We start from the raw sequence: 23,239 nt of genomic DNA, 5'->3' as shown, positions 1-23,239 counted from the left end.
GGCAAAATAATGAAGTGCTGTCCTCTTCGTAGCCTACATTTGATATCAAGCAGCTTCTGCATGTTGGGCCTTGGCCCAACCTCACCTGAGCATCTCACAGCACACCGGGAATGTTCCTCACAAAGGCACACAGTGCAGGGTTTTTGCTGTTAGAGACTTGGGAGGATTGTGTCTGTCACATACACAGGGCCAAGCAGCTGAGATGGACATATCCTGCCGGTACAGGGAAGCCCGCGAGTCTGCCATATGTAGGAGACTCTGGCGTACTGTGCAGCCGAGACATCTGGAAGCAGTTGGCTGGGCTTGTGTGGCATTTAGTATTTTTTATTTTGGAAAATAAAGAGCTGGTTTTATTGGCTGTATCTACTTCACTTAAACGGTTGGATTTTTCCCTCCTTTTCCAGGTGAAAATAAGTCCCCTCCTCGCCCATGTGGCTTGAATCACTCAGACTCTCTCAGTCGGAGTGACCGGATTGACGCCGTCACACCAACACTGGGGAGCAGCAATAACCAGCTCAATTCTTCACTCCTCCAAGTCTACATCCCCGATTACTCGGTGCGAGCCCTTTCGGATCTGCAGTTTGTTAAGGTGAGAGACGTGAGTGCAGCATGGCTGGACCTGGCAGTTAGGTGTCAACTTCCCTGGCAAATTGTCTGTTTTGCTCCTTGCCCTCCTTGGAGCTTTCCCTTTGTCACTTTGTGGGTGCCCTGCCTTCCATTCTCAACTACACACCCTGTCTTCGTCTGTTGTGCCCAAGCCTCAGGTTGAGAAAAACATTAATCTTCTTGGTTCTATCCAGTGAGCTGCCAAATCAAATGTGGCTCTTTCAGGGAATGGGAGCCAGAGATCCTGGAAAAAAGAGTAGCCCCTTTTCAGAGAGCTCCTGGGTACGTGGCTCCCTGCCTGGCCCTGGGAAGGCTGAGGTCAGGAGACTTGGAGGGTTGCGGGGAAGGCTCCACCTCTATCTTCTGCCGGGCAGTCAGAGTACTCATCTTGGTCTGAAATAAAGATGACTTTTGGAGAACAAGCCAGCTTTAGCTGAGGGAAACCAGTCTCTATTTTCTAGTCCCTAAAATTTTGAGACAATATTTGGAAGTGGGTTACGTCAGTAAGAACTGACTTGTTCACCAAAGTCAACTTGAACTTTACAAAGTGGCTCACTCGCTCAAGTGTGATTTTCTCCTAGAGAGGCTGCTGTGGGCCTCTCGGGATTGAACGTGTGGAGATAAGAGAACCTAAAAATAAGCATTATCTTGGTTTGTTTTCTGTGCCATCTTCTGGCCCCAGATCTCAAGACAGCAATACCAAAATGCCTTGATGGCATCCCGGATGGACAAAACCCCCCAGTCATCAGACAGTGAAAACACTAAAATTGAATTGACTCTTACGGAGCTGCATGACGGGTTGCCAGACGAGACAGCCAACCTGCTCAACGAACAGAACTGTGTGACGCACAGTAAGGCCAACCACAGCCTGCACAACGAAGGCGCCATCTAGGCCGCACTGGCTGCACCCGCCCAGGCCCGCACCCACCCAGTCCCGAGGGCCCAGCCCTGTCTGCCCATGACTTCACTGGTGTGAGCTTGTCCGCCATGCTGCACCCTGCAACATCCTGAGACCAAAGACCTTGTGCCCTTCCCAGCAGCCGCGGAGGAGGACGGTGAGGGGATTAATGGAAACGAGAGACGTGAAGTTGGCAGCCGGGGCATGGCGTTCAAGATTGTGGAGATGAATGGATTCCGCCCAAATAGAATCATGTTTATTTTTTCAGCTCTCCCTTTTATCATTATTCACGCTCCTCTGCCCTCGATTTGCATGAAGTTGAAAATTGTTGCGATTTATTTTTTCAAGAGATCATGTTTTTAAAGTGTCTTCTGCAGAGTTTTAAGTTGTTCTATCTGAACTCTGCTGCAATCCCATGATGTGACCCTAATAGGCTGGACTTGCCCCTCCAGTAGCCTTCCTTGGCCCTCCCAGGGAGGGGCACCCTTCCTCTGTGCCCCAGTGGGCATCACCGTCGAACTCACTGGCTGAATGAAGAAGACCGTGTTACTGCAGAACCTGCCAAGTCTGTCATCACTGTGGGGTGTAGCCTGCCTCAGAGGAACCTGCAATCACCTCTCTGAGCTCAGTGGTATTTTGAGAATTTAATGTTTAACTGTACCCCTTTCCCTCAGGAAGATTTAACATTTGCTTGGGAATGTGATTTTGCTCCCACCCTAAGGAATTTTTATCACCAAAATGAATGTTAATGAATTTAAAACCCATGGTTTATCATTGGCAAGAGGCAAGTTGACTTCATCCTGTCATTCCAGCCTGGGGTCTCCCAGCCAGCCCTCCTCCCCGACCCAGCACCCAAGCTCACAGAGTGTCATCGCCCACCTCCCTGGGTCCTTGCTCGTTAACCCAAGATGCTGCTACACAGATGCCAAATGGAAATCTTCCACAGGGCTTTTTCAGTAAACACGTAATGTGGAGTGCAAGCTCCTCCCCTTCCCACTAGAACATACGTTAACAGAAAAGGAGTCGAACCTTCTAGCTGCACTCTGTACTGTGTGCCAAGAAGGCATTTCTAGACCCATGTTTTTAAAGGAGGGAACTTTGGGGATTGCCAGCCCCTGCTCCTCCTGCCAGGGAGCCAACTGTCCCTCCTCCCCTGTCCCTGGGCCCATGGGGCCCGGCAGTGGCTGTGTCCCCTGCCTGAGGGCCTCTGTGCCTCCTGCCTCAGATGCGGCCCATGCCAGAGAGGCTGCCTGTACAGCCAGGGTCAGTTTGGCCCCAAACAGGGATTCAGAAACCAAATGTGTGTTGTGGCCATTTTATGTGTGTCTCTGTCTTATTTTAATACCAAATTCATCATGTAGTGAAATTATGTCAGGAGGTATTTGAGTGACTGAATTCTTAACTATAGCTTATCTGTGTTTTGTTAGCCCGAGGGATATGTGCAGGTTGTTGGCACTATTCATACACTGAAATGAAATCCTACTGACCAGTGTACACATGAGATTATCAGTGCCCGCCGCATCCATCACTAGGAAAAGGAGAGCGTTTTCTGTTTAGGCTCCCTGCGCAAAGGGAGGCCTTGGCTAAGCGGCAGTTTTCTTCTCCCTACTCCAGGTAGGAAGTCTGTTCAGCCACGGCCGGGCTGTGTGCGGGGCAGGGAGCGTGGCTGAGGAGCAGACAGCAGCGGGCCGGGCTGGCTGCCTGGTGGGCAGTTTGGTGCTTCGGGTGTTGTGCATGCCCGGCTCAGTATTTCCTCTGGGATGCCAGTCCTGGAGTGTCTTCCTCAGAAGGTACCATGTCCCTTAGCGGGGGGAAGTACTGATCTCACTTGGTGTAGAGGGTCATGGGGACCCCCCGAGGGTGCTGAGTGGCCTGCTACTGGCACGCAACCTGCCCCCGTGGGATGAAGCCCCACCGTGTAGCTTGACCTTAGAGGGGACTCCACTCTAAGCATCCTTTTTTTTTTAAACAGAGCCATCTAGATATAAAAGTCAGTTTCTTAAGATGCCTCTCACTGAGCACAACACCAGTGTGATGAGTGTATAAAGATGAGGGGTCCCTGCAACAAAGCAAAGCGTAGCCTATGCTGGGGGAGGGCGTCTATCCCCCTCTTCGGGTCTGCGCAGTGCTGGCCTTCCCGGAGCTGTGGGGAGCCAGGCCTGCCTAGCCCAGCTTCTCTGGCCTCAGGAGCTCTGCCCTGTCAGCCTATCCGGGCTCACGTCTGCTTCTCCACACACGGTCTCTCAGGGATGCCTTGCTACCGGGAGAGCGTCTGGAATCAGAGCTAGTGTGTTGGTGCCCTTTTCAGAGCTCTGCTGTTCCTTTATAAATCCTAAAGAACTGAGTCTGGGGAGAGGAGAGGGGATGCCAGCTGCTGCCTCTGACTTCAGGGAGAAGCAGACTTCTCAATACTGTCTTACCTGCTCGGTGTGATGGCTTCTTCCAAATTATTCTCTTATAAAAGAGCTCGGCAGGAGTGGCATCAGTGGGGCTCCCAAAGGATGAAATGTTAGCCGCCAAGTTCGTATTCATTTTCTGTTATTCTTTACCTTCTATTAGTCACACTATTTTATAACATTAAGGAATCTAAAATAATTCCTGTCAGGTCCCTGAAGGAATGAAGGCTAACATCTCCTTTGGGGAGAGCTTAGGACCCTTCAAACAACACTCATGTCTGAGCGACCAGATTCCTTTTCCAGGCCCCATTTTCCCTCGGGAAACCAACCTCTCAGATGGAGGAGAAACACTGCACTGTTGCTTCTTTGGGGCAGCAGGAGAATGACTTTGGCTTGGAAGGCCTCTGCCATTCATCTCTACAAAGCCAGTGGGGTCCGGCAGAGAAAGACTGTGGAATAGCTGCAGTCTTGATGTGGCTGCTCTTTGGCACCTCCGCTGGACTGTCCTCCCATGGCTGTGACCTTTTCAAGTGTGGAAGGGAGTGGGTCGAGTGGACCAGATGCAGACCCCTGAGGTCTGGATACTGATGGTAGGCCTCACCCTCCTTTATGGGGCCTCTCTGGGTGGGACAGAGCCTCACCTGCTCCTGAGCAGCCACTGGTGCCCCACGGTTCCTCTGAAACTAAATCCCTAGCATCCAGATAGTCCTGGGACACTCTGCCTTCTCTGTGAATGAGGAGGGCTTTTCTCCTGCTGTTTTGGAGGTTCCTTCCCTTCACTGCTTGTCCCATATGCATCAGGCAAATTCAAAATCATACATTTAAACTCTTAGGAAAACAAAATCTTAAGACTCACACAGATATCGGGGTGCTAATCAACTAAAATCTTGATTCTTACATAATTTGAACTTGAAAGGGTACATTGAACTCTGTTCTTTCCTCCCTCCTCACCTCACTCCCTGCAGGGAGTTCAATGCCATGTTGAAGCAGTTGGCATCCCCAAGTGGGAGGGAGTGGGGCATCTTACTATCTTCTAATGTGACTTCAAGGAACAGTGCAAATGTTGAATGCAGAGCTTCACACTAATATGGAACAGTAACTGTGAGTATATTTACTTGTGCTGTCGTCAGCACTGTACACTAAAGGACCAGCTTTTCCAAGCCTAGGAAAATAATGGTAGATACAAATAGAAATACATTTTCCCTAGGAAATGGAGCAATAGGAATTTGAGCTAAGCAGGTACCATGAACTTCTGCCCTCAAATTCTCTCTTTTGGTTGAGGAGCAGACCTGTATAGGCCCTGGCTGATCAAGTCTGTGTCCTGCCTAGTAAAAACACACAACCACCTCTGTCATCTGAAGGCCAGCCGGGGATCTGTAGCCATCCTTGCCTTGCCTAGGCCCAGGAAGGTGAGGTCTCCTGGGCAACCAGAGTTGCCCCTGTTGTTCCCCAGGGGTGATCCTAGGCAGATGACTCACCTGGGCTGGCACAGGAAGGTGTTCACCTTGTTTTCTGGGGCTCCAAGCAAGAGCAGGCCAGGGAGGGCTGGCTTTGCACACTACGTAGCATGACCCAAGCTCCCTAGTAGCATGGGAAAAACTCCCCTCTGCTTTTGAGCCCAGATACGGGCTTTTCTTTGCAAAGGGTTGAGGAGAAATACAAGATTGAGCTGGCAGGTTAGGGTCCAGAAGGCCTCTGAGGTGCCATTGCTTACTTCCTTACTGAGGAAACTGGCTCTTGTCCTGGGCCATGTAGTTCCATTCTGGGCTCTAGGCTAGTGGTGCTTCTGTCCATCAAGAGTATCTGGGTGAGTTGTAGGTTAACCCAGAATTTAGTAGGGATATAGGGGTTTGAATAGGAAAGTGATCTGGGGATTCAGAAATTTTTCTGATGTAATTTATCAATGAGCAACTTCTCAGTGGATTTTTATACCTCAGGGTCATTTGCAAATCTTTCTCTTTTCCTATTTCTTAGGTGTTCAAGTTGGTTAATAGGAGAGAGACGTTCAGAGACTTCTAAGTTGAGGTTCATTTGCCTCCGTTTGAGGGGTGAGTGGTGCACCAATAGCTTGCTGCTGTTACTCAGCAAGGCTGTGAGACAAGCAGGCCTTCCTCCTCTAGCACTTGCAAGCTTTCTGTCTGCAATCACGGTTTACTTGCCCGTTTCCCCTTTGCTACCTTCTTTCCTATCTAGAGATTCATATTCTAGAGTCCCTGGTCAACCCTATGGATGCGAAGAAGAGATGGCAGTTCACAGCAACTGCATAGAGTAGGGAGCAGCTTTCCTCCCACCATCCTAGGCTGGGGACCTTCTTTGCTTCTCAGACCACTGTGGTTGGCTCAGCTCAAGTAAGCGTGTTCTCTCTGTATGCTAGAGCTACTGACATCATCTCTACTAGAATTGTTTTAAATATCTTTTGATGGGAAATACCAGGTTGAACTTCAAGCAGCATGGAAAAAAAGGTTCTAGCTGCAAGAGAGTAAAGTTCTAGGTGTTTGTAAGCCAAGGTTTATATGTACACAGATCCAACACATACTGTAAGAAAGACTTCAGTACACAAGCTTTTCAGGTTTTAATGCCCATTGGGACCGTGAACAAATGAGAAGAATGGAAGCATTGTCTTGCCTCGCTTGGAAGGATGCCTTCTGGCATCTGAGCCACATGGATTCACTTTTAGGATGCAGTTCTTTGGGGGCCAGATTCCGCTGCAGATTCACCCTGAAGAGAACTATCCAATGGGCCTGGTGGGGCTTGGGTGCCTGCCCTTTTTGTTGGAGACTCAGACTTCTAGAGCAGAGCAAAGTTAGGAAGAATGAGGTCTTAGGATTCTCATTCCCCAGAGAGCCCCAGCCTTGCTTCTGATCATTATTCCCCAAGTCTGAAGTCTACTGTGAAGGTGAAGTTATCAATTTTTTCTTGAGTCCTTTAAACCCACAAATGTGTATGCTTTATTTTATATTATTTATTATGTACATATGCCTGTTAGTACTTCATCTATGACTAGGACAAGATCTGTCTTGAAGCTTCCTCATCCATGGATCCTAGGGTTCTGCTGTCCTTTAAGGCGGGTGAGAGTGTAGTGTTGTTTTTTATAAACAGGTTGCTGCTTTTATGTTGGCCCTAGCATCCTCAGCCCCTTTAGTTGGGCCCACCTGTATTCCTTATGACCAGTGTTTTGGGTGAGGATGGAAGCAGGTCTCCTACCTTGTGGGCAGGGCCTCTCAAGTACCTCCATGAAGTATTTCCGAGGTAGTTTCTTGGTGACAGGCTCTCTTCCCCTATGTAGGGTACAGTACAGCTCTGAGTCCACGGCCTCCTTCCTCCCAAGGCAGGTCACTTGCCTGGCCCCACAATGATAATGGTTTCTTCTACTTAGATTGCATAATCCATCTTTCTGGATAATGGAAGCTGCCTGCCCATCTGGGCTCTTAATATGCCTTTTCTTGGTTTTGAGGCCCAGTGCCAACATTGCCTTGGCCCTCAAGTAAGACCCTGCTTTGTGTCTGACTTTCATCCTCCTCAGCCTTGATTCACTGTATCATAGTGTACAGGTCATGCATTTGAGCAGTGAAGTTTTCTGAACACAGTATTCAGAGCTGTGTACATAAACCTAAATAAGCACAAATGACATGTATAGGATTAATGAGCTGATTGTCATAATGAATGCATTTTATAATTCAAATGATGTTGTAGATGTACAGTCTCGTATTTATTTTGTACCAATTTATTTGTAAATTTTGTGATTGTTTTACAAGGTGTTTATTTCTATTCTATTTAGATAAATGATGTTCTGTTCACCCTGCTAGCAGATGTGTGTTCCCTCTTCCCTTTCATCTATGCAACACCAACCATGCCATTGTATTCAGCTTGGCTGAACCAACTGCCCTGCCCACTTGCCTGGCTTTGCTGGTGGGAAACCTGGGACTGGATCTCAGCATGACAACATAGAAGAGCATCTTCTTTGGACAGTGTAAAGTCTTAAGAGAAGTGGGTACTAGTTCTGTGCCTCCAAGTCACAGCCTGGTACAGCCAATCCTAGGGGGAAGGTGTCCTCCTTTGCAAGGATTATAATCTGTCCTCCATCAGTTACTCTCTACATAAGAACATTCGGAGTATCCAGTCAAATTGCCCCAGACATTGGCTGCTCAGTCACTAATAACACACAGTGCAGCTGGGCCAAGCCGACGTTTCCTAGGTAAGACCAAAGGCCTCATTCAGGCCTCTCAATTGGCTCTTGAAGACAAGGATGGCTTTATAGGTCCTCCTCTGCTATGCTAAGCCTGGGAGGAAGGTCAGAGCAGGCATGGATACTCACTTTCAAGTGGAAGACATCCTGCCTGAGTGTGGCGAGGCGTGTGCAGGTGGGTCTTCAGGATTCAGTGGACATCCTACATTCCCCAGTAATCGGTGTGTATGATACACGTTCTTTTCCATCACTACTTTGTCTTCTGTTCCTTCTTACCTCGTCACTCACATGAGACCAGTCCCTGAAGAACTTACGGTGGAGCTTCAGGGACCCTTTGTAATCCATTCCTAAACCACATCTTTTTGGAATCCCTTTTCTCTCCACTTTTAGTCTCTATTTTACATTCCAAAGAGGATCGTGCTCTGAAAATTTAGCCTCTTGACTGGTCCATTTATAGTCCCCACTGAATTTATTTAACCGTGGCATTTGCAGTCTTACTTACACTTGTTCTGTGGATGGAGACATTTCAGGGAAGAACTGCTGACAGAATTGGCTTTCAGACGCTGCCTGACTTAACTACCACTCCCATCTCCCCCGCCATCACCCAACTACCTGAAAGTAGAATGAGGTGTATCTTTAGCCCAGTGAAATGCTGTCTTCAGACCCTGCTTGCTTTCCTTAGAAGCAGGGCAGAAAGTGGCAGCAGAGCTAGGGAAAGAAATCACGGTAGCACATTCACTCCCAGCCTCCTGCCTTGGTTTGTTTTTCCTGTTTTACTCACTTGGTCTAGATGAGCCCTTAGCTCAAATCAGGAAATGCTCTAAGGAAAATGGAGGCAATTTTTCCTGCTGTCAAGATGAGATTTGCCTAAAATTCCCCCCTGCATCCTTGGAGTGTGCACACATCCGCTCATTTCTAAGCTTTATCGTGATGCACCCCAGGGTTTCTATTTCACAAAAATTGTGCTCCCTAGAGCCATTTTTCAACTCGGCACTTCTGGAGGAAACAAATATTGATCAGAGGGTCTTGTAGAGAAAGTGGTTAAAAACTGACCTTTTTATAGCTTAGAGTTGATTTCTGGAAACTTATATTTTTTGAAGGTAATAAAGAGATGATTCTTTATTAAAGCCAAGAAGTTGAATTCTATTAGATGGATAATAAACTCGTTTGCTTTCTTTGTATGGTGGTTTTGTCATTTTCCCTCCAAGGGCCTCATATCTGTGCTCTTATTTTCAAGCAGTCCCAGGACAAAGGGATGGTTCTAGGGCCCTTTTCTCTGACTTTTGCTGGCATGCCATCTCCCCTAGTGGATGACTGAGGACTGAGGATGCATGTTTCTAAGGGAGAATTAGTTGCCCAACTTCTGAAGTGCTTTTCCTGTGAAGGTATGAGTGACTGTGCAGTGTTCAAACAGGAGGCCAGCACATGACAGGAAATTTTAGATTGGGCCAGTTTTCCTACTGCAATTCTACTAAGTCACTGACTTGAGGTCAGTGGGTCCAAAAAGTTACTTGTTTCAAAATACCCACACACTCAAGTTAAAGATACCTCTGGTGAGAACACTCAAAGACTGGACACTGAATAAACATTTTTCAGTATGGGGAAGGTTTGCTTGGCAAATCTTTCCAAGTATCTCAAGAACTTGTGAGACGTGGAAGGACTATTACTGCCTTTCATGGGAAAAATGTGTGTTCAGCTGCTTGGGCTCCAGTTTGTGTGGGAAGGTTTATCTCAGGCCTTCTCTACTCCCCTCGCCAGACATGGCTTTGGGAAGAGCTCCATGGGAGACCAGAACATCTGGGGACACATTTGTACCTAGTTATTTTGTGTGAAGAAACAAAGGGACAAGATTGAAAACTCATCATTGTGTCTTAAATTTAAATTGGAAAACATAGATGCCTCATCCTTAAACAGAGTCAGCAAGTTTGAGATGAAATGTTTGTGTTCAGTGGGGAGTACTTTGTGTTAAAGCTCTACAGAGAAACTTGGGTATATATTTTGAGATCACGTATCTTTGTTGGAACGAATCAGACTGTTGTGGCCTTGGGATGAAGACATTATGTCTGAGGACAGGGAAAAATGGTTGAGAAATCCAGGTTAAAGAATAGAAAAGCTTTTTACTCATTCTATAAATGAATATGCTGCCTGTTTAAAGGACTTGCTTTCTGCTGTTTCTAGATACCTAGCAGTGTGAGAACTGTGTGACGTGCTGCGTTCCTGTTGTGGGAGGTGCGTGACGGGGCGGCGTGGGTTTCTGGAAGTCACCTGTTTCTGCTTTCTGGCTGCCTGTGCCTGTGGTCATCCCTGCTCCTTAGCAGTAGTGCATGTTTTTCTTCTATCTTCAGGGTTGCTCTGGTAGCTCCATGGTAGAGATTTCATTCTCAGGGCCTCCCAAAAGTTGTGTATCATTTGAAATTGTTCTATTTGAGGAAAAACTTTTAAGAAAAGCTGGATTCCCTGATCACCACTAAAGATCATCATGAGAAACATAAGTATTTGAGCCCTAAACTATTAAGTCCAATGAGGAATTGGAGCGTTAACTGTATGGCAATAGCTAGATCATAGTTACCATTTTTCCCACCATCAAAGACAGATTAAATAGTTTCCATAACATGGAATGTGGATAAGGTTCCTACCCTAATACAGACTTAAATATGCAGTTGTTTGTCTCAGGCTATTCGTGGTGAATAAGCAGAGTATTTATTTTAAAATGACCAGGCAGCCTTGGAAAAATTGCTGGGCTTTAAAGTTGTTGACAAAGTATTTCTTAAATAAATACATCTGATTTAGAAATACCTAAACATGGACAAAATACTTTTAAATCTGACATGCAACTGCATGTGGCTTTTTAAAGTGGTTTCTTAACAATGCTAACGTGACTTAAGGATTTGTAGTTCTATTAAAAACCACTTCTAAAAGTATCTTAGGGTAGCTTGAAGGGTTTGGCTTATTATTTTAGGTCTCAGCAGAGGTATGCTTATGGCAAGAGAAAAATCTTAGGTCTAAATAGAACACGAAACTTTCTTGGCTGTGACCAACTTTTCTGAAGTACACCATCAGAGTTTTCACTGACTGTCTTTGCAGAGATAAATGAATGTACTGGGCAATTCCTCTCCCCAAGGAAACCCAGCAGGGCCTGAGTCTGCTGTACCACTGACCAACTGCTGGGGAGGCTAGGGGCCCTGTCAGTACATGCTGTAAGGCTGGGAGTTCAGTCTGGCACCCAAGAAGGGGTTGCCTGGTGTTCTACAATGCCTGTAAATAGTGTTTTCAAAATGCCTGGGAAAAAAAATTGTGAAAAGAGATGGCAGAATGGTCTTCTCATGGTGTAAAACTCCGCAGGATTTTTTTTTTTTTTAAAGGAAAAAAGTATACCTTTTAAGTTCAGCTTCCGTAACTACTGGCAACAGAGAGAAACTTATGTTTAAAAAAAAAAGCCCAGTTACAGCTGCCCTGCCTACCCATGGACCATTGACTTCCCAGCACACTCTTAAGAATAATATACAGAGAAGCACCATTTTGCTCTGGGTCTTATGGAATCCTAGAGCTCTTTAATACGTTTTGGTGGTCCTATGGAGAGCTGTGACTAGCAGTGGAGTTCTTGCTTATTCCAGCTGTGTGCTTTTCACTTTCCGATCTTTGGACCCAGAGAATCATTTGCCATGGAATCATCTGGCTAGTAAGACACTCTTACATGGATGCAATACAAAAAGTGGTAAATTAAAGCAAAGCAATCATGTGTTCCTTACTCTAAAAGGGACAATATGTAAATGTACTACTATAATAAGGTAGCTCTGTAGATGTAAGCAGCTACTCATAAATTATTTGGGTTTAAGAAAACTTAAGACTATGTTAAACTGGGCAACATCTCCATCTTGAGAGTAATTAGTAAGTAGGATGACCACACATTCTCCTAACATGGGCAACAGTCTAATTGTTATTGCATTTCTGACCTGATTCTTCTTTTAAAGGGGCATATATTCCCAATATATACCATTTAGAATGCATGTTTCTTCCAAAGTAGTGAGACAGTACATCCTTGACTAAGTAAGTTATCAGGCTGTGTTCTCTGCTTATAAAATGATTTTTTTAAAAGCCTCATTTTACAGTCCTGTTCCAAAAATATTTCTGTGAAAAAACTGAGGCCTATGTAACACCATGAACATAATCATGTTAGAACATATCAGTTCTTGAGTATTTATTTCCTTTAAGAGAAGAGAATATCAAACTGATGTCACCAAATCTAAACCCACTTGAAGACCAATAGCTATTGTTGTGCTACAGAATAGGTCAAAGTCACCGTTAGAAATATTACACTTTATTGAATTCTGGAGCAGCTAATCTACCCTCCCCTATTTACCAATGACAAGAATGGAAGAAAATATACGATGGTTAAAGTAAGAGTCTATAACCACTGTTTGTTTAAGATGTTGAAACAACTTTCACTGTACTGGTGAAACAGTTTTAATACCCTAACATACACAGTAATGATTCATTCTTGTTTAAAACAAGTAGTGATTTCGACTTGGGATTGGGATTTTTATTTATTTTATTTTTTTGAGATGGAGTTTCGCTCTTGTTGCCCAGGCTGGAGTGCAATGGCACAATCTTGGCTCATTGCAACCTCCGTCTCCTGGGTTCAAGTGATTCTCTGGCCTCAGCCTCCTGAGTAGCTAGGATTACAGGCATGCGCCACCACGCCCAGCTAATTTTGTATTTTTAGTAGAGATGGGGTTTCTCCATGTTGGTCAGGCTGGTCTCGAACTCCCGACCTCAGGTGATCCGCCTGTCTCGGCCTCCCAAAGTGCTGGGATTATAGGCGTGAGCCACCGTGCCCGGCCTTGACTTGTGATTCTGAAGTGAATTTATTCACACTGATTGTGCCCTCTACTTTAGTAAGGTTCTGGCTTACAGAGCCCTCTTCCCGTCCTCTGATGTTCAACTTTAATATACAGCAATCAACTCTAGAGGATAAAGAAATCTGGAATTGGGTAGCATGAGCCACAGCTATATAGCCCACACTAACGAATGTTCTGTAGTATAAAAAGGAAGTCCTTCCCTTTCTTTTCTGGGGGCTTGTTCCTTTGTCCACTTGCAGCTAAATTCTTTCTATAGACTTATCACAGATAAGAAAAAGGTTGTTTTTGGATAACAAACAAATAATAAGCATTTGTGCTATTAAACAGAAGGTAATAAGGATACTGTCTTTTCCCTCAAAATAGAATCCTGCCCTAAAGCAAGTAGAGAATACTTCTGTGCAAAGCCAGTGATAGAGAAGCAGCCTTGCCAGAGTCACTGAGGATGACTTAAAGGCTTATAAAAGGAAACTTGACCTTAACAGAGACTACATTTGATCATGGAAATAATACATTTCTCCACTGATATACAATACCATGTAATGCACTGGAAAAGTTGGATCTTGGAGTAATAGCACAATTTGTAACATTACAGATCACCTCTTCCCACTCTTTGTTCCGCTCTTGAGACTCTTGCCTTTTCCTCGTGTATCCAGATACACTGACATATGGATGATTTTAAAAAAGTGTCACAAGCCACAATGGAGCCATATACATGCAGTTCAGCCTGATTTTACCCTTATTTTCTTCTAATAGACTCCATTACAATTTTGGACCATCTGCAAAGAGTACAGATACACAAGACCAAAAAAGTATCTATGATAATAAAATCTTCAGAAACTTTTCAGACATACCTTTCATGGAGCCCCCTCCCTCCCCCCAGTAGAACCCTAACAGGGACATCATTTGTTCCTGTGAGTCCTGCCAGGACTTGTTTAATGGGTGCTTGGGGTTTTGCTTTTCCTCCTTATTCCTCCTCCTCCTCCTCCTCCTCATCATCATCTTCATCATGGCAGTGTGTAATTTCCTGGGGCGCCAGTGGGAAGAGGTTGGGAGGTTTAATCTCACTAATGGACCGTGTCAGCTGGTGCCGCTTGTAGTCAGTGTCTTTGAAATCCACTGATGTGCGGTTCCGGGTGGCAAGAGGAGACTCCATCTCATTGATATCTACGTGTGTGTGCTCCACCGTTGATTCATGAGGCATCTAGACAGAAAAAACCTAGAGGCTCAGAAAGCAGGCAGAGCAAAGTAGCTACTTCCCAAATCCTAACCCCTCTCCTCTGTTAGGTGGCCATGCAGTTACATCTATAACGGACCACAGGACAAGTCAATGTAGACTTATCTTCATAGAACTACTTATAGTTGCCTGTCTTCCTCTCTCCCTGCACCTCAAAATGGTGCCCATATTGTCTACTGCAGCCGGAAATTGGAAAAGATGGAGAGGGGAGTTTATTTCCTATTTTACAGCAAAAACAAAATAGTCCTGAAACAGATCAGAATATAGGAATGTAAAAACCACATTTTCTTTTTCTTGAGACAGGGTCTCTCACTGTCACCCACGCTGGAGTACAGTGGAGCAATCACAGCCCACTGCAGCCTCGACTTCCTGGGCTCAATCAATCCTCCCACCTCAGCCTCCAAAGTTCTGGGGTTACAGGCATGAGCCGCCATGCCTGGCCCACATACAGTTTTTAATAGAGTAGACTTCAGAGAGTAAAGTTATACTCTGTAACTTCCAATATTGGTTCTACTTTCTCAAAGACTCCTTCGTATGCAACCATATAACCTGCCCCTGGGCTCTGTACATCAGAAAGAAATGTTCAAACTATCTCCTGTGCCATCTCACAAAGCTGGTTGCTGACCCTGGGCTTAGAGTACATCTTGGCTGTCCATTATAGCTTTAACTCACCAAGACATGGGCAGCCCTGAAGAGGTAGCTGAATGGGTAATACAGCAGGTTGATGAAAGATGCTGCATAGAGGTCAGCATAACGCATCACTTGACTGGCAAAAAGGGTCTGCCGGGAGCCACTGCGAAACAGGCTTCCCATCATCCCATAGCACATGTCCATGTCATGAGTTACTTTCTAAAACAAAGAACAAGATTGATTCTTGGCTCATTCAACAAATATTTATTGAGCAGTAGTTGAATGCAGTCTCTATAAAAATCAGAAATGTGAAAAAATCATTTAAACTTATTTCCCAAGTTTTCTCCCAAATCCCATTTGGATACCTTAATACGTCTCTGGATGGAACTAATGTCTGGACGCTCATTGCTACTGCTGTCCAGGTGCCTAAAGATAAAAGAAAAACTCGGTGAAAATCTCTGCGAAGAGCTTTTTTTTTTTTCGGTTTTTTTTTTTTTTTTTTTTTTTTTAAGACAGTCTCACTGTCACTCAGGCTGGAGTGCAGGGGTGTGATCTCGGCTCACTGCAACCTCTGCCTCCCAGCTTCAAGCGATTCTCCTGCCTCAGCCACCCTAATTAGCTGGGATTACAGGCATGTGCCACCACACTCAGCTAATTTTTGTATTTCTGGTAGAGATGGGGTTTCGCCATGTTGGCCAGGCTGGTCTCAAAATTCTGGCCTCCCTTGTGCTGGGATTACAAGGCTGCCTGCCTTGGCCTCCCAAAGTGTTGGGATTACAGGCATGAGCCACTGTGCCTGGCCTGGAAAGAATTTTTTTTTTGAAACGGAGTTTCAGTCTTGTCACCCAGGCGGGAGTGCAATGGTGCAATCTCAGCTCACTGCAACCTCCACCTCCCTGGTTCAAGCAATTCTCCTGCCTCAGCCTCCCAAATAGCTGGGATTACCTGCCTGGAAAGAACATTTCTTATACCTAAGTGATTCCTGAAGAAGTTTTTAGGAAAGAAATTTTTAGAAAACTTACTTGTAGAGTTCAGCCAAGAAAATATCCAAGCTCTGAAGTTCTTCGAAAAGTGCTAGTTAAGGTTTGGAAGGAAAAGGAAGATATTTTAAATAAATAAGCACCCAGTTCTTAACTGCTGCTAAAACTAAAAGGTTGCAGATGTGACTGAAAAGTATAACCTGGGACTAACATGCTATAGGTGAGTATACAGTTACCTCCTCTTTCCCTCTTCAGGGTAACTCATTGATACCCGCTTGGAGTCTGACAACAGATGAACACCATCACCTTCTCTTTAACTGCCTTTCCTCCTGCCTAAACACCATGATGACAACTTTCCCTATCAGCTGCATGCTCATTCTGAGCTTGTAAAGTACCAGAATTTACATGCTGTCTCAGGTGCAGTCAGCTAAGCAAATGTTAACAGTCCCATTTTCAGATGAAAGATTGAGAATTAGGTGACTTGTCCTGAGTCACAGGTCCAGGGCCAAATCAACTAGATTTCTAAAACTTCACAGGTAGAAAGTTGAAAATGTGAATGAAAGGCTAGCCACCACTGATAGTACAGACAATAGTAACAGTAACAGCCAGCATCTACAGCATGCTGCCAGTTTGTTGCAGCCTTTGTCAACCTGGGTTCCTCAAGACAAGCCCTCCTTCATCTACTGTATATAACACATTTTCTTCTATCTACCATCTTTAGGAGAACTGAGAAAAGTGTTACTCAGATAATCTTCTGTATTCAGCTCCGTTGGAAAGGTAAAATAATAGTAGTAATTTTCTGTGTTTCGGATAAGGAGCCTTGGTTGAGAAAGGCTGTCATGTCTGTCTATCTTTATACACATATTACCTCCGTTTTTCATCAGCTTTAGGAGGTAGGTATTATCCCCATTTTTACATTTGAGGAAACTAAGGCACAGGGTATCTCATTAACTTGCCTAACGGCATGCAGATTTCAAGTTATGGAGCCAGGACTCCTACCCCAGGCAGGCTGAGTTTCCGGAGTCACCTTCACCACACTGCAGGTAATGCGGATCAAGGCTGGCTGGAGAACTTGTGTATCAAACACTTTTACAGAACTATATCCGTAACTCAGTTCAGCACAGTGTGTATACTGCATATACACAGTGTAGCTTAGTTCAAGAATACAGTATGGCCTCATTCTCTAGATCTCAGAAGAGTAAATAAAAAATACCAGAGGTGATTAACATTCAGAGCCATCACTGCCCCAGAATCACAGATATGGGCTGTTAGCAGAGAGACTGGGACTGCTAGGCATGGTTGGGAAAATACAGGACCACAGAGGAAAAGTTGAGCTCCAGTTCACAACTTAGTGTTACTGTAACACAACTCAAGACACCAACATTCTAAACTTAACCTCGAAGAGATTCAAGGAGGTTAAACAAGATAACCTCTCATATTTATTCCAATTCTGGAGTTCTGTGAAATATCTGAATATTCTATGGGAAGGAAGTATCCAAATATCAAGGCCTACCTTTTGACCACCTCTGACTTCCTGAATACAAAGTAATGGTTTATCAAAGACGACTGATTCAAAGCTGGTCATTTAGATATAAATTACATCAAAGATTTATGAATGGCTTACAACTCTTGTCGGTCCAGACATGCAGCTCCTGTGCAAGTTCAGGAATCACCAAAAAAGTTCGCCACCCTTGCCGTTTCTTTGATTTTAAAATGTCCCCAAAAATGTGATCTCCAATATACAAAATGTCTTTTCCCTTGGCTCCCAACAGGTCACAGATCGTATCAGAAGAACCTGAAACAACAGAGTGAACAATGAGAAAACTGTCCCTATATTAAAATCAGCATTCCAATAGTATTTAACCGTTAAATACTATGATTCATTTTATTCTTATATGAGGAACAGACTAGGAAAAAAAGACAAAGACTCACCATTCTCTTTTTACTGCCTTCTAAGACAAGGCCTTCAGCTCCACTGTGCTGACCAGAGCTCTTGATCACCAAATCCAAGAGCAACAAAACTACATCCTCAGCTTAGTGAAAATAACCTTCAAAAGAGCCACTGCCAATTTCATCACAAATCTGCCATTAAGCTGGCTTTATTCAACTGTTTCTAACTCCAACATACTATGTACCTATACCCACGGAACTCCTTGAGAAACCCTTGAGAACATATTGAGAAGTACCCCCAAGTGGTTCGAAGCACTAAGAAAAAGCCTCCAATAGGATTTAAAAAAAAGAAAACTGATCATTTTAGTGAAAATCAGATTCATTAGGATATACTAACAACTGCTCAAACCCAGACTCCTATTGCATTAAGAGGTGACTAAACTATTTACCTTCAGTAGATGACATCTTAGACTACTAAAAAGTACATGTGGTACTTTGCTGAGAGATTACCAAAGCTTTCACAGTGAGGTCTGAGCAAAGATGTTAAATAAAGGGAAGTCTGTGACTTACCTCCTGAGTAGACGATACCATGCTGTAGGGGCCCTGTGTAGGTACCAATTTTCAGCTTGCCAGTTTTCTGTGTGAAGAATATGGATTTTGTAATACTTTATCATCCTATCACAATCCTCCCCTCACCCCCCACCACCAGTGCTACTTGGCCAGACAGCCAAATGAATGGCACTTACTCTTTCCAATTAGTGGGGTTTGTTTGACTGCTTCAGTTAAGACCAAAACTCTTAACTTCAAAAGAGAGATACGGCTAATTAAAAAAAAAATTCCTGTTTCCTTACGTAGAGTAAGAGTGGGGAAAGGAGAAACATTACGGACAGCATGCTAGCAGACAGATCATTCTCATGACTTACAGTATCCACCTGACGCAGTACTGTGCCTTCTCCAAAGAAGAGTGGTTTCCGTGCATCCACCAAGATCAGGTCAAAGTAGGACTGCCATGGTCGATGGGAGCTCCCAGGCTGGTGAAGGAGAAACAGCAAAAGTTGAAACATCCCTCCTTACCTTAAGGCATTACTATTTAATCTCACTCAGATGCAAGGAATATAAAAATACTAAGTATAGCCAGAAGATCCCACTATTTTATTTTTTAAAAAGGTATTGTGTCAGCCAGGCGCAGTGGCTCACACCTGTAATCCCAGCACTTTGGGAGGCCGAGGCGGGCGGATCACAAGGTCCGGAGATCAAGACCATCCTGGCCAACATGGTGAAAACCTGTCTCTACTAAAACTACAAAAATTAGCCGGGCGCGGTGGCAGGCGCCTGTAGTCCCAGCTACTTGGGAGACTGAGGCTCAAGAATCGCTTGAACCCAGGACGGGGAGGTTGCAGTGAGCCGAGATCGTACCACTGCACTCCAGCCTGGCAACAGAGGAAGACTCCATCTCAAAAAATAAAGTATTGTGTCTATGTATTATAAGCCATATCCTTTGGGAAGCAGACAAGGTATAAATAATAACTGTAATAACATATTCTATACATTAAATCATTTCATCTACTACTAAATTACAATAACTTATTTTACTGCACTTTAATATATGAAAGTGTGCTCACCTGAAATTTGCTAAAAGGAGCTCAAAAGAGCTAGGGAGAGATGCAAATCAATACCCAAGGGACAGACTGAGAGAGAGGCAGATCAGCATCAGAGCTAAAGTATACAAACTAACATGGAACTATTAGGAAATTTTACTGGTTACATTCTCAGAATGATGGCTCTAGGTACACACTGGCTTTTGGTTCATAGTGTAAGCTAATCACAATACTAATAATGAGTTATGCCCATTAAAATCATGACTATCCTGAAATGGAACCCTGGCATTAACCTTTTAAGACCAACCTGAAGGGCACTGCACAGTGTGATTTCAGGTGTTCTCAAAACAGGGATTTACTGACGTTTATTCACTAAAGTCTAGGACTAAAATTCTGTAAGTATGTGACTAAGTTGCAAGGAGTATTCCTTAAACCTAAGTGCAGCCGCACTGCAGAAATGAAGACTTCTCTGCTAAATATCAAGGTTGAGTGCTCTCTTGGCAAAAACTTAGCAACAACTAATACAAAATCTAGAAGTTGTCTAAAATATACATACATTTTCTGTTTCTGTTAATCAAATATCTTCCACAACCTGAAAATTCCTTTCATTGCCACACAAACTTAATTTTGCATAGAACTTCTTGGGCATAAAATTATTCTGATCCCATCCTACTAAATATCACATGAATATCCCTTTTATTTCTGTCTACTAAGTATTCAAGTTGCGGACTCTAAATTAGCAATTTGATTTTAAATTCTACTAGCTCCTGGATTACTTCTAATGTTAATGAAGATTAGACAATAGGCTTGAAAAGTAGGACTTTTCTGGGTGGGTTCTGACCAATTCTTTCCCCCTTAATATTCCAGAATGATTAAATGCATTCATTGTTATTAAAGCAATGGTCTATTGAGTCACATACAGTACCTTGGGGCCATGTGGGAAGTCAAACAGGTAAGTCATAATTTTCTGGAAAAAAATTTAACATAAGGTCCATATACTACTTTTGCAAAAGGCATATAACCTAAAGAAATTACAAGCTTTTCACAAAACATGTCTTTTTCAACATAGGACTCACCACATTCTTGTTTCCTCTAAATTTTATGAAATCATGGCAGTGGAAGCCAGAAATTAATGCTTTACCATATACCAAAAAGAAAAAAAGGCTTTTGACATTCTCAGGGAGGATACATACTTCCTCTGGAAGATGTTTTTGAACACACATTTGGAGGTAAGCAGCATATGAGGTAGGGGTATAGAGAAAACTAACAACACAGAAATAACCTATCACCTTGGCTTCACTACTACCATCCCTAGATCAACTAAGTCAAACCAACGGTTTATGTAAGACTGTTTACTACAAATCACCAGGTGTCTAAATCAAGTTTACATGTACAGCAAATTGGGGGAAGTGGAACTTCTTGCTAGTACTATAAACTTGTGTCTCAGCAAAAGTAAGATGAAGTTAACGAGTTAGATCAGTTTTTCCACATGCTTTAATCATGGGAAAAAACTGTTTTTAAGAGGTAGTAAATTTTGGGCTGGGCACAGTGACTCACGCCTGTAATCCTAGCACTTTGGGAGGCTGAGGTGGGTGGATCACGAGGTCAGGAGTTCAAGACCAGCCTGTCCAAGATGTTAAAACCTCGTCTCTACTAAAAATACAAAAAAATTAGCCAGGCGCAGTGGCAGGTGCCTGTAATCCCAGCTACTTGGGAGGCTGAGGCAGGAGAATTGCTTGAACCCAGGCGGCAGAGGTTGCAGTGAGCCAAGATCGCACCACTGCACCCCAGCCTGGGTGACAGTGAGACTCTGTCTCAAAAAAAAAAAAACATGTAAATTTTGATGGCTAAGAGCCAAAACATCTGTGCAGTATCTATTGCTGCAGGTCTTCCAACAGCAGGGAAGTCATATATACACATCAATAAGGGGTGTGACTGCTCAAGTTTATAGAAATGATGCTCCAAAGAGACACAAAAGCCATTTTAATCTTTACAAATGTTTTAGATAACCCCGAGATTAAAATTTTCAAGTAGCCAATTATAATCAGTGAAAATGGTTAAAATAAATTTCTAGAAAAGTTTGAGAACCACTGTCATCCTGTATATTTTTACCTTTTTACTCTTTGCAAATGAGAAGGCAAGAAGCTATTTTCACTCAATAAACTTCTGTCCTCCTCATTGTCTTCACAGTTCTTTAGGCCAAAATAATTCCACTGCATAAATAAATATAAACATTAAGCACTTACATCTGTATATTTATAGTCACTGTTGGTAGCAAGAAATACTTTCCCTACTTCCTTCATCCGGCTCAGAAGCAAAGGCAGTTTTCCCTGAAATGTAATTGGATAATGAGTGAAACACGAAAACATTTTTATCTTTACACTTTGGAGTTGTCATATACTGGATTTCTGTCCACAACAGGAATGGGGGAACCTTTTAAGGGTTAGCTGATTTCGGAATTTTGCACTTAAAAGCCCACATTATCACTATAAATGAATAAAGTATTAACATATGTAGTATACACAGTGTATGTAATAGATTCACATGTAAAATTATGCACATATTTATAGGGGTTATATGGCTGTTAACAACATATCTCTACCTTCCTCATAATGTCTGCCTCAGGGAAGAGTTTAAACTACCTTGAGATTTCCTGAAGTATGTGAGGTGTGTTAGAGGTCAGCAGAAGCTGATTTAAACATGCTCTACATAGAGATTATTAGATATGGCTTTCAGTGTGTACACTATGGTTTTATAAAACACCTTACAGAATGAAATGACATGTGCAGATGCTACCTAGAAATACCCACACCCACGTGTGATTAAATGAGGAATTTCTAACCCCTCACGTGCCTGGAAAGAAAAATATCTTTTCCTTCTCGCATAGCAAATAGATTCCTTCACTCAAATTCTCCCGGACCCTCCCCATTCAGTGTTCTTTCTTGAAATAAGGGAGGTGGGTGAAAATAGGAAGCACAAAAACTGAAAACAAGAAATCTTTACCACAGTACTTTGAGAAAATACTGTATTCTGCTACTTTTACTCTGTAGGAAAAGAAAGAAGTATGTCATCTTGGGGCACTATGTGTGTTTAATTTTTATTCTAAAACAGTTCTAGACTTATAGAAAAGCTGTGAAAATAGAGTTCCCATATATTCTTTCTCCAGTTTCCCTTAATATTAACATCTTATATAACCACAGTATAATTATCAAAAGTATGAAATTAACATTGGTACAATACTATTAACCGCAGATTTTTAAAAAAATTTTACCAGGTTTGCCACTAATGCCTTTTAAGGTACTTCAAAGCTTTCCTCATTACTCTCTGTTGACAGGTTAAAGGCATTTTAAGTAACAGTAACATATATGCACATTTTTGAGATGATCTAGTGCAGTAGTTATGATTTGGGTGTGACTTAGCTTTACTACTTACTAACTGTGTGACCTTTGGCAAGTTATTTAATCCCTCTATTTCTCAGGTTTTTTATCTATAAAACAGAGGCAACAATAATACCTAACTCAAGGTCATACAGAAAATTAAATGGCATAATGCATGTAATCACTTAGCATGGTGATGTGCATACAGTAAACCTCTAACTGCTATTATAATTGAAGCTAAGTGAACAAATGAAATACTGAGTCTTCTTGCCTATCAAGAAACAGGAAAAACTCTACTAAGACCTATGCTCTAGCTGAATATTCTTGGTGATTATACCCGGCACATACTATGCCAAGACAAAGAAATCTCTTCCTTTGTCCATTTCTTTATAAATCAGCTTGTTATTAATTTCCCTAATAGGTAAAATGAGCTATTATGCAGATCTATTTTCCCCTATATTACTTACATCTTTGACTACATACTTCTCAAGATTTTCAACTGTCTTTTCCTTAAGGGAGCCCTGGAGGAAGAAAAAAAAAAGGAATTAAGAAAAGAACAAAATCAGTTTTTAACATGTAGTTTAT

General features: G+C 43.2%; 2 protein-coding genes across 23 annotated transcripts in view; one reads left to right on the top strand and one right to left on the bottom strand.

Moving 5' to 3' along the window:
- CNNM2 (cyclin and CBS domain divalent metal cation transport mediator 2) overlaps positions 1 to 2,906 on the top strand; it is a 168,861-nt gene extending 165,955 nt beyond the window's left edge. For 2 of the 4 annotated variants that reach the window (XM_030807515.1, XM_030807512.1), the window contains 2 exons: positions 405 to 589; positions 1,289 to 2,906. In XM_030807515.1, coding sequence (XP_030663375.1) covers positions 405 to 589; positions 1,289 to 1,498 — 395 coding nt within the window. In that variant the 3' untranslated portion in view covers positions 1,499 to 2,906. The remainder of the gene's footprint in view (positions 1 to 404; positions 590 to 1,288) is intronic. The other 2 variants (XM_003255415.3, XM_012505726.2) reach the window with 2 other exon arrangements.
- Positions 2,907 to 12,250: 9,344 nt separating this feature from the next.
- NT5C2 (5'-nucleotidase, cytosolic II) overlaps positions 12,251 to 23,239 on the bottom strand; it is a 100,658-nt gene continuing 89,669 nt past the window's right edge. For 13 of the 19 annotated variants that reach the window (XM_030807530.1, XM_030807527.1, XM_030807599.1 and 10 more), the window contains 10 exons: positions 23,122 to 23,175; positions 21,524 to 21,607; positions 20,203 to 20,244; positions 18,603 to 18,710; positions 18,250 to 18,316; positions 17,414 to 17,584; positions 15,832 to 15,883; positions 15,175 to 15,235; positions 14,852 to 15,028; positions 12,251 to 14,146 (listed from right to left, as the gene is read on the bottom strand). In XM_030807530.1, the coding sequence (XP_030663390.1) occupies positions 13,910 to 14,146; positions 14,852 to 15,028; positions 15,175 to 15,235; positions 15,832 to 15,883; positions 17,414 to 17,584; positions 18,250 to 18,316; positions 18,603 to 18,710; positions 20,203 to 20,244; positions 21,524 to 21,607; positions 23,122 to 23,175 (1,053 nt within the window). In that variant the 3' untranslated portion in view covers positions 12,251 to 13,909. Of the gene's footprint in view, positions 14,147 to 14,851; positions 15,029 to 15,174; positions 15,236 to 15,831; positions 15,884 to 17,413; positions 17,585 to 18,249; positions 18,317 to 18,602; positions 18,711 to 20,202; positions 20,245 to 21,523; positions 21,608 to 22,280; positions 22,322 to 23,121; positions 23,176 to 23,239 lie in introns of all 19 variants that reach the window. The other 6 variants (XM_030807544.1, XM_012505728.2, XM_003255417.4 and 3 more) reach the window with 2 other exon arrangements.

This window comes from Nomascus leucogenys, chromosome 3 (assembly GCF_006542625.1).
Source record: "Nomascus leucogenys isolate Asia chromosome 3, Asia_NLE_v1, whole genome shotgun sequence".
In the NCBI taxonomy this organism is placed as follows: Eukaryota; Metazoa; Chordata; class Mammalia; order Primates; family Hylobatidae; genus Nomascus; species Nomascus leucogenys.
The sequence above is the reverse complement of the archived record's forward strand: the minus strand, read 5'-3'. Positions and strand labels throughout refer to the sequence as shown.